General features: G+C 42.0%; 1 protein-coding gene across 2 annotated transcripts; it reads right to left on the minus strand.

Annotated features, from left to right (window-relative positions):
• Window positions 1-1,110: 1,110 nt before the first annotated feature.
• PNO1 (partner of NOB1 homolog) lies at window positions 1,111-11,082 on the minus strand. 2 transcript variants are annotated; one of them, XM_029231757.1, is made up of 7 exons: window positions 10,763-11,082; window positions 10,379-10,528; window positions 7,668-7,751; window positions 7,414-7,474; window positions 7,060-7,177; window positions 2,557-2,627; window positions 1,111-1,862 (listed from the first exon to the last, which is right to left on the minus strand). In XM_029231757.1, exons 1-7 carry the CDS (start codon window positions 10,967-10,969, stop codon window positions 1,795-1,797), a joined length of 759 nt encoding a protein of 252 aa, XP_029087590.1. In that variant the 5' UTR covers window positions 10,970-11,082; the 3' UTR covers window positions 1,111-1,794. The 2 variants fall into 2 exon arrangements, with proteins under 2 accessions (XP_029087590.1, XP_029087591.1); XM_029231758.1 differs by lacking the exons at window positions 1,111-1,862; window positions 2,557-2,627 and adding an exon at window positions 4,158-5,425.
• Between the last annotated feature and the right edge of the window lie 181 nt (window positions 11,083-11,263).

An 11,263-nucleotide genomic window follows, 5' to 3' on the forward strand; every position in this document is an offset into this window, starting at 1 on the left:
GAAACTGTACTAGATACTGACAATCTAAAGATCAGAGGCTTTAGGGTGGGAGGGAGACACTAAAATAATCACAGGTTAGCATGACAGATGCCACAGAAATATGGATAAGCATCGCTAAGGCTTTTGGTTATTAGATTTCATGTCCAGGCCTTAGAGAAGAATTTGAAGAAGTGATTTGATCCAGGTCAAGATCAACTCCCACTGCAACTACCACTGCGATGTAGTCAGATTTATTACCTCTATTTTTTCTTCATTATTCCATTCCAGGAATTAGCTGGGTCTCCTCTAACATTTTGTTTCCCTTTCAAGCCCCAAGCAGTGCTGATTCCCTGGGGGTTGGGGATGTTTGCCCAGGGAGAGGCCCAAAACTCAAGACGGTAAAAGTTCAGTATCCCAAATTTTAGCAACTGCCAAAGAAATATATTTGCTCTTATATTACTGATAGTTGTAACTACGTAAGAAATCTTCAAAAGGAAGTAAATGCAAACAATACCAAAAGATTCCTTCACTTTAACATAGAAAACCCGTGTTTTTCCAATCAAAATTATGCTCTTTAAGAATCAACACAAAATGTTTATGGTTACGTAGCGAGGGTTCATCTCAGCCAAGCGCTTTGGAAACCTGATTAAAACTGTGGACCCATTCCTTAGAAAAGTACACCCTAAGTACTCACAATTTTGCATATAACTTCCTGGACAAAGCGTGGGGGGGTAGGCAAGTACCTCCTGAAGCCTTTGCAGGCTCCAGAGTAAGACAGTCCCGACAAATTCCTTTTCGAAAGGATATGAGTAAAATGACATCAACATACACATACACTCTCCATGCTGTTGTGTTGCCAAAGGATAAAAAAATTACTGCTGGGACATTTCCAGCAATTCCCCACTGGATTCCCACTGTAATATTAAGTATATCTAATCCCAGTGCAATGCACAAAATAGTCTGGGATAGTGGCACACGTAACTAATAGAAGGCTTAACAGCAATACTTAAAAACAACACTTTTTCTAGTTCTTACATGTACTTTCTAATACTCCTATCACTAAAGTTTTGGTTAAGGGTTGCAGAGATGTACAAGAGAATAACATCACACAGTTTAATGAAGTAGGTTCCTTTCATTAAAAAAATGCATAATATAAATCAGAACATTTAGGCAGACACCTGTTAAAACAATCTGTTACATTTGCAGAATATAGTAGTTTTCTTAGGGGTAAAAATATTCTTTTATCATATTTCACCTTTACTACTTAGAAGAAGTATACCCAAACACTGGAAAGGTCTGACTGCTTTCATTAAACACTTATTTAAAAAATAAAACTCCTTCCTCACATCAACCTTGTGATGTAGTCTTTAATTTTACAAACTGCAAAAATAGGTACAAACAGTAGTCTTCCTTGGTCCACAGAGTATATCCAAACTGCTGCTATGACCTGGGTCTAAAATATTCACACACCATCCAGTATTAAGGGTCACAAGTCAAGAGAGGTTTTCTGAGATAATTCTTTTAATTACAACTCATAGAGAAGAAATAACTTTTTATAAATTTATAAACAAAAAACTTAGAAGCTAATACAGAACTGTTTTTTTAAATAAGTTTCCCTCCAAATGAGAGGCTTATAAACTATGCAAATCTATATGTGATTTAAAATGGAAAAAATAAATTATACTTAATGTGCTAGTATAAATAACGGTATCCACGACTGAAAAGTTCTTCACATGGTGTCTGGTGACCACTTGTAGAGGGGAAAGGCATCTTCTCTAGAGTTCAAAGACAAGGTAAAAAGTCTCTGATTTGAAATCAGAATCGGTCTGCCGCTCTGCTAGCCACAGCACGAATATTGCCATAAACCTTTGATGGAGGATTTCCTGCAGGAGAAAATAAAAAAGCTTATCCACACGTATACATATAGATGCTACAATGGAAAATGGTCTGCAACTCTACAAAGGACAGGGACATTTTCCGCTGGATCTACCTTAAATCAACAAAAGAACCATAAAGGAAACCACATAAATATTCTCCAAAGAACATTTTAAATCCTAACAGCCAAAGACCCTGAGTTGTCAAAATGTTTCAAAAAGCAGCCAGTCAGACCTGGGCACAACTGACCTGGGCACCGCGGTGGATCCCACACATTTCCCGAGCAAGCGCTACAACCCACGGGCTCAGACCGCAAGTGACCGTACTTCGTGGTTTGAAAATGGGACTAAGTCAGTCAACTAAGATGACTGACTGATGTTGCTCAGCAGCTCCCTTTTGGCTGAACCTAAAACAATGCTGCCTGCTATTCTGGGAGGGCTCCCTGGCGCACCTCTTCAGGGGACGCAGCGATGATGTAAGCAATGTAATCCAATAAACCCTTTCTCTCGGGTTTGCAGATGGAATCCAAGCAAAAATATTCCTGCTTTCTCTCTGGGCCCACATTTCCCAACCCCCAAGAGTTTCTGCTTGCTACCTTTGTCATCACCCTGACCCTAAAGTGACCTGCAAATGTGATCTGAGTTCCTAAATTCCCTGTTCTTTTCTTTCAGAGAAAACAACATAGGATGAAACTGCTGTTACCCAGGATGAGGTTGCAAATAGCAGTTCTTGCCATCTTGATGTTTTGGAAAGAACCAAGGATGTGAACTTTCCTGCAAGAGATAAAGTGAGACAGGTTAGCAACAAAAAGCATTTCCTTAACGAAGTCCCATGATCCAGAAACTCTGGAAACTCATGGTAGACACAGATGCCTAAATAAAGGTGGTGGTGATGGTTGCACAACTCTGTAAGTATACCGAAAACCACTCTGAAGGGGAATGATAAGTGCATTAATATCCCAGTAAAAAATTATGAGGGAAAGACATAAAAAATTAAAAAACAAAACTCAGTTCTTTAAGACCCTTGGTGAATAATGGCTCCTATCCACTGAGTGCTCTCCAATACGCTAGGGCTTTACATACATGTTCTCATTTAATCCTCGCATGAGCTTTATCAGGCAGAAGTTATGCCCACTTTACATACGAGGAAACAAGTTAGTGACAAATCAAAACACCTGTCCGAGATGACGCACTGGCAGAGCTGGGAATATTAAAGTACCCAGATGCAGGTAATACTGTACTTAGTTAAAACATATTTGTATTTTAACTGCAAAGCTTTCTAAAGATAATTTAGGGACTTCCCTGGTGGCGCAGTGGTTAAGAATCCGCCTGCCACTGCAGGGAACACGGGTTCGAGCCCTGCTCCGGGAGGATCCCACATGCTGCAGAGCAACTAAGCCTGTGCGCCACAACTCCTGCACTCTAGAGCCCGCAAGCCACAACTACTAAGCCCACGTGCCTAGAGCCCGTGCTCCACAACAAGAGAAGCCACCGCAATGAGAAGCCCGTTTGCTGCAACTAGAGAAAGCCTGCACGCAGCAACGAAGACCCAACACAGCCAAATATAAATAAATAAAAATAAATTAAAAGAAAAAAAAAAAGATTTAAGATTCTCTAAATTTCTTCACTACTCTCTGGAGATCATCCAGACCTTTTTACTGGGCATTCCTTGCCGAATGCTTCAAATTAGACTGACAACATAGCATTTTGCTTTTCTGAGCCCATCTTCCAAAATACCAGTAAACTTAGTAAACTGACACCAAAATCTTCGGGGGGGACGTCAAACAGAACCCTCTCCCTTCCAAAGGCTCAGGCATTTCTGAAACGGGGGTAAAAACGAGGCTAAAAACAAGAGAATCAGTTAAAGTCTGTTCAGGATGATCCCCGGGTTTCCTTCCCCACTCCGGGCGACCAGGCAACCACCTTACTATACCCCTCTGTAACTCTGGTAAAATTAAGGGGTGGGGCTGCTCACTGCAGAAGGTGAAAGCCCTGGGGGCTGGACCAGGGGCACCAGGCACAGTGGAAGTAGGAGCATCATGACGAAAACAGGGGCAATGTCAAGCAAACGTCTGCACGATGAGCTGCGAGACTTCCAACTGTCTTCGTAACCGGGCTCCAAGAGTCTGTCAGCAGAGAGACTGGAGAATACTTCTCTGGGGAACCTGGCCTGCTCATTGGGAAAGACCAAAGATACTGACATCAGGGCTTCCCCAAAGAAACAGGCTGGCAATCATCCTAAGTGAAGCCTACAGGCCACCAGCCCCCCACCCCTAGCCCACCCGCAGGCATCCCGAGCCCAGGTTTCTAGTCTGCTCCTTACGGCCCCACCCTTAACATACGACGCCCACACTGAGGAACCAGAATCCGAGGAAAGCACCCAGTGCAAAAGAGTAGAAGGCACAACCAGCAAGCGGAATAAAGCAGTACAGAAACAGAAACTCCAGGGAGAAAAGAAGAAAAACAAACCAAAATAAACCCCCAAACCAGTGAGATTAGAAAAGCAAATTTTCAGGCACTCATGAATGGACCACAGGATGTTAAGAAAACTGAATAGAAGGATTAGAAGATTAAGTTGCAGGAAGGAATTCTGAATGAGAATGATTTACAACAGATTTGTATACTCGGCCAGAATAGAAGACATCTTCCCAACCAGGTCTCACAAAATGTCCTTCCTGTGCTAAGCGAGCTCCAGGACTACCTACACCACCAAAACAAGGAGGACGCAGGACAGAGAATCCAAGAACCGAGGGATTCAAACACCGAAGGGGCGATGGTGAAAGAAGGAGCCGGGATGGCAACTGTGTGCCAGGCAGAGGGTAGCAGTGCTTCTGGCACGGAAGGCTCCAGGAGAGACTTCTAAAATGTCTGACGCATCTGAGTCCACCAAGCGGAGATACAGACCAGGTATGGCTTTCTATTCAATTAGTACGCTGAAATACTGAGAAAGCACACAGAAACGTACGAATTATTTCTCCCTGTGACAACAAAGCTGCAGAGGACAGATAAAGTAACCACAGTGCACCACCTGGCTCAGCTGTTAATATCCTGGGCACCGATTTCATGCTCAGGTAATACTGAGCTTGAGTCGAACCAAACCCACAGTGTAAAGGGAGGGGCACGCAAACGGGAGCGCTGGAAAGGTTGAGCATGTGGGCGGAGGTGGGGAAGTCCAAAAGAGGACTCTTCATCTTTCACAGGAGAAAAGCAACAGTGAATCTGAGGGGGAAAAATTAAGCTGCTATACAAAGATATTTAGAAATACAGAGGAAAAATAATTTTTACAAGTTAGCTAGCTGAACTTGAAGACTTGAAATTTCCTCCCTCAGAGGAGGGGGAAATGGAAGCAGACAGGAGGAATTATTTTAAAGTATGTGTTATGTGTAACTTCGATAAAAACAATATTCTGTGAAGTACAGCATGAAAGATGAGGAGATACAGAAGCAAGGATACATACAGTGTGAGGAGTTTTGCTGCTAAAACAACCAAAGCAATGGGGCAGTGGTTGGAATGGCATACAGGTCCCAGGACATATAGGTCACGTTCTTTCCCATTTGATATCCTGAATGTATCTGGAACAAATGGTTTTCAGTTTTATATTTTGTTCACATCCTACTGTGATCTTTGCCAGGTTTTCAGCAACTCATCAAAAATAACATTTATGGGTACATAACAGTCCATCTTATGGCTGTATCACAACTAATATAAATTGTTGAACATGTGGATTAGCCTAATTAGCCTATTTACAGCAAAAACTGCAAGACAGTACATTTCTTTGCCAGTACTTGGCACTGAAAAAAAACCTACTACTAACCCCCAACAAAATGGAGAAACTTGAAACAACATGCTAATTAAAAGAAGCCATATATCAAAGACTACATATTGTGTATTTCCACCTATATGAATTTCGAGAAAAGGCAAAACCATAGTGACAGAAAGGAGATGAGTGATTGCCTGGGAATTGGGAGGGGCTGCAAAGATGCACAAGGAACTTTTGGGTTGATGGAAATGAGCACAGTGGGATCACAGGACTGCAGAGTATTTGCCAAAAACCCATTGAATTATGTACCTAAAACAGGTGACTTTAATTGTATGTAAACCACACTGTAATACAGCTGTTTAAAAAATTAGTTCAATGAGTAAATTTTAAGTTAACCCTTAGAAATACACTGATACATTTATAAATTATAAACTTAATATGATGCGTTAACCATAACTGGACTAGCAAATCAGTTACATTTTAAAATTTCTAAATTAACAGAAACTTTTAGGGCTGTTTATGATATTTTAAAGTGTGGTAAACATTTCAATTTTTGAAATTTCTAGTTCAAAAGAGTTTTTCCCATGGCTCCGTGGTCCCAACTCCAGGCTCAAGTCATAAAAGGTCAAAATTATAACACACCTGTCTTCAGGTAAACAGGGCCACCAATATAGTGTTAACAGTTTTCTATTTACAGTATAAAAAATAGTCTAAAATTCAGATTCGAAAATAATGGTGAGCCCTTTGGTTCAGAGCAAAGATGAGATGATTTTAAATAAAATTATTTCTGGATTTAGCAGTAGGCAGGTCCCTCCTCCTCTCAGTCAACTGCTTCGTTTCCCAACTTCACGGCATTATATAATCTCTGCGCCATCTGCCAGTAACCCCAAACTGGCAACAGAGCGGCTTCAACCTCCGGCAGGGAAGGGTAATCCCAGCTTGACTTCCTGCACCCTTATTTTAAGCCTGTATCATCTTATTGATGTTCACGTATAAGTGCTCTCTAGTTTTCCCCACAATGTGCAATGCTCACCTTCCTTTTATGAAAGGCCTTTATGTATACGTGCATGTGTGTGTATATACATTTATGTTTTTCTTTCTTAAAGGAAAGCCTCACGATGGCATTCAACACACCTACTCCTTGCTCTCCTCTACTGATTTAATAGATTCTCCTGAGATACTATTTCAATCTTCACCTGTCATATAATTTCTTTTAACAGTGATTCTAAACATTTCCTTCATTACTAATTGAGAAAAAAGCTATAATATCTAAGAGTTTCTCAACTAAATCTGTTTTCAAAGTAGATAACTATTCATCCAGAACCATATCCTGACAAAGATTTAGTGGCTACGTTATACGTAAAACACAATCTTTATCACTTCTTGAAACCAGCAAACGATCAACTATAAATTATGACAGTAATTTTCTCAAGATCACATACTTACACATCAGCCAGAACTATCCGCGTCCGTGTCACGTTCTCGATGGTGAATTTGGTTTTTCCTCCTTTGCCAGCGATTCTTCCTATTGCCCTCGACAGGTGGTCTCCCTTTAAGGGCTTAACTAAATGAGAAAAGCAAGACCTCAGGAGGGAAGCCATCCCAGCATCACCCACTTCCATGGGAAGTTTAATCATTAACCAAATTTCCCTACTGAAAGACATAAAACACGCATTTTTGAAAAAGCTGCTAATAACACAACTCAACTGATGTGACTGGAAAGCTGAGACTCAGGTACAAGACAAAGCAATAGAAAAGTACCATCCAGTAGTTCATATGAAAAGACCACCATACACTCACCATCCGTAATTTCAAAAGACTCTAGGAAGAGGTCATCCAACCGAATGAGGGCAAGTGCGTCCTACAATACAGAAATACACACTGTGAAGCTCTTCCATTCAGGCACCTGCGAATGAGTGTTAAGCTAACTCTCATAAATTGTAGAACTACAACACTCAAATTAAAAAACAAAACAAAAAAAAGCCCAAATCCATCAAAACAGTCATATGGCGTATTTTCCGAGCCCCCATTTCAGATATCATGAAATCACTCACCTCTACCTGAAACCCAAGAAGAAAGGCTTTCACAAAATCAGCTGCTTTTGTCAGAGCGCTAACATCTTTGGTTTCTTTACAAGTCTGTTAAAAAAAAAAAAAAAAAAAAGGTGTGGCTACGGAGCACAAATTATAGCTCGGAATGAAAAAGATAATATTCTAACTAACTACTAGGACTGACCTTTCCAATTGTTATAATTTCCTTCGCTACCACCCTTCCCCAATATATTCTCTATGACCCAGTTTTTGATAAGTACCGTGTTTAATTTTCAAAACAAAACTTTGCTAACTCCAGAACTGGGCAGTGCCCCCCAAAGACTGTCAAATGACTTACTGTACTCCAAGGCTGATCTGACTCTGGAGTTACCAGCAAGATTCCTCCAATGGCTCCCATTCTGAAGGACCTCCATCCTCGGCCCATCCCACCCAAGCTGGTCCTCTTCTCTTCTCCTTCAGTGCAGTCTCCCTGGGAGTCCTGATCTAATCTCCCGACTTCAACCATCATTCCTGTGCTGATTTTTCTTTCCCAAAGCAACAACTCTAGTACTAATTACCAAGAATGGTTTAAGCAGGGGATCCTGCCCTCAAAGAGTTTATTCCATAATCACAGATACAGGTGCTATTCATAAAATGCCCATCCCTGTAAATGATGTGTACTACAAAGGTGCTTGACACACTATAGCTCTAATCTTCATGTCAACCTAAATTTAAGTAAGATAAATACTTTTGTATTTGAGGAAACTCAAGTACCAAAAAGTAAAAAAATAAGATTTGAACACAGATCTGATTCCAAAACCATCATTTCTCCTCCCCCACACAGACTCACAACTGAGTTGAGGAGACCAGATATTTGACAAATTTGAAACCATACAGGGTTGTGTAATGGCACATATAAAACTAGATCCCAGTCGCAATTCTATATGTGACTTTAGGCAAGTCCCATGAATGCTCTAGGTCTTAAGTTTTCTCATTTGTAAAATAAGGAGGTTGGAATGGAAGAGTCCCTACTAGCACTGATGACTTTGGCCAAGAAACTCCTTGGCAAGTTTCCTCACATCTGTTAGATGGGGTATGTCATCTACCTCATAGGGCTGTCCTGAAGACCAAAATGATGTAGTGCCTGCCAAACCACTGCTATGTGTCTGGCACAAAGCAGTATCAACAAATGTCAGTGGAATCCAAACTGATGGTGCTGCAATTCATAAGACAGTTAAGCACAATAAACGTTTAGGCCCTGAAGACAAGACTGAAAAATGGACTGACGGTAAAGGAGAAAGAACTTGAGCTAGACCCTGAAAGATGATGAAACTGAGGAAGAAAAAGGGAGTAGGGAGGAGAGGGCCTTCAGAGAGCAAATCCATCCATAATGATGGACAGAAAAAATGTTCAAAGAGATGGTGAGAGAACTTGGGAATGAGACTCCTACTTGAAAGGCAAATTCAGTCAAAAACTTTTATCTTTCAGAATTACTGAAGATACCAAGATATCAATAAAACCAGTGTGGTCTGAAAATTAATCTGGCTCTGGCATAGAGGATGGAGTGGTGAAAGGAGGTTTAAAGCAATGAGATAAAGGACACTTATAAGCAAACAAGAGGTTTTGGCAGAAAGCCATAAAAACCTGAACGAAAGTGCCAATGGGAACAAAGATGAATTCTAATGTCAAGTTCTGTATTTTAAACTTTGCCAACTATTTAGACCGGTACCTCTCTGCTTTATTCCATTATTCTAGTCCTTCAACAGAGATGAGTCTATACCAGTCCTGATAATGAATCGTTAAAAAGGAAGATATAATTACTTTTGGTCACTGATTTTGATACAAAATTGGCACCCTGAAAAAATCCCCCCGGCTTCCCTGATGGTGCAGTGGTTAGGAATCTGCCTGCCAGTGCAGGGGACACGGGTTCGAGCCCTGGTCTGGGAAGATCCCACATGCCACGCAGCAACTAAGCCCGTGCGCCACAACTACTGAGCCTGCGCTCTAGAGCCCGTGAGCCATAACTACTGAGCCCGTGTGCCACAACTACTGAGCCCATGCGCCACAACTACTGAAGCTGGCGCGCCTAGAGCCCGTGCTCCCCAACAAGAGAAGCCACCACAGTAAGAAGCCCGCGCATTGCAACGAAGAGTAGCCCCCGCTCGTTGCAACTAGAGAAAGTCTGCATGCAGCAACGAAGACCCGACACAGCCAAAAATAAATAAATAAATAATTTTTTTAAAAGACAAAAAAACAAAATACCCCAAAGTTTACTACTTTTATTTGTCTAACTCCTAGACTGACATCATGGAATGAACAAGTGAATAAGTAAATAAACACATTTATACATAATTTACACTTACTCAATACTTTTTTTTTCAAAAAATACCACTAAAATATATAGCACCTGTACTGCAGCAAATACTTTGGTTCTTATTTAAATACTTCTGAAACATGACAACCTCTTTACTAAGCCTTTTCTCAATTAAAAGTCTTCTAAGACACAGCTGGTATTTTTGTATGATTTCAGACTGAACTTATGAGTTCAACTAATAATTGTGTTGTATGCAAATTTTGAAGGCATTTGAGAGGTTCAGACACTAAAATATATTAGAAAACTGGAAGAAAATCATTCAACAAAATAAGCCTCATTAAGGAAAGTCTATTCATGCCTTTTCATCCCCGCAGAAAAGAGAAACCGCAGTATATTTGAAAATAGTTAATATTATCCTCACCCTGATTTCTATATTCCTCGATTTCAAGTTAAAGCGTATCTGAAGTCCCAAATGCTCCACAATAGGGGTAAATATCTTCATCCAGTTCTCTTTTAAGGGAGTATATCTGTTAGCTGGGACTGGAATTTTTCTGGTTTCTTCTTTCCCACCCTATGATACAAGAAAACACAACTCAGGAGTTATCTGGAGGAATAAGGGGTGGGTGGAGATATGAAACAACAGCTGATTATCAAAAAGACCCCTTCAACTGGGCGAATTAAACATCAGGAGAGTCACCTCTCTAAGAGCTTCACGCCACAAGAAGCTTCAACATCACCCAGAGGCCACCGTCCTGACCCGCCTGTGGCCCCTGCCCCGTTCCTGTCCCTCGGTCCCCGCCAGTACCAGAAACCCGTCCCCGGAGAGGGGCGGGAAGACGGGCCTCTTGGCAGGCCGGGCCTCCTCGGTGTCCATGCGGGACGCGTCCCCGCCCTCCTCCGGTGCGGACAGCTGCTCAGCCTGCCGTTTCTTCGCCCGCCGGCCACCTTTTCGGGTGACCTGGGTGAAGCCGGCCTCGGCCAAGGGACTCTGCGCCTCCATCTCGGTTTGCATCCTCAAGAAACTCCAGCGGAAGCTTGCTGCTCGAACACGTGCCGGGCTGCACGGCGCAGGCGCGCCTCGCAGGACCCAGCCTCCGCCAACCAGCCCTAGGGCTCCGCCCCCTTTCCTAAGAAGTCCCATGCAGGGGACCTGGAGCAGGAGTTTGTGTGTGTGTTTGTTGGGAAGAGGGAAGGGCTGTCCTAAAATATGACTGACTCTTATGGTCGCCCTCTGCCCCGCCGCTCGCAGCCAAAACTTTTGTAATCGCTAACCTGTATATGTACGAAAGGTAAAAGGTAAAGGCAT

The sequence above is a fragment of the Monodon monoceros genome, unplaced genomic scaffold, assembly GCF_005190385.1.
Source record: "Monodon monoceros isolate NGI ecotype Baffin Bay Population unplaced genomic scaffold, NGI_Narwhal_1 Super_Scaffold_19, whole genome shotgun sequence".
In the NCBI taxonomy this organism is placed as follows: domain Eukaryota; kingdom Metazoa; phylum Chordata; class Mammalia; order Artiodactyla; family Monodontidae; genus Monodon; species Monodon monoceros.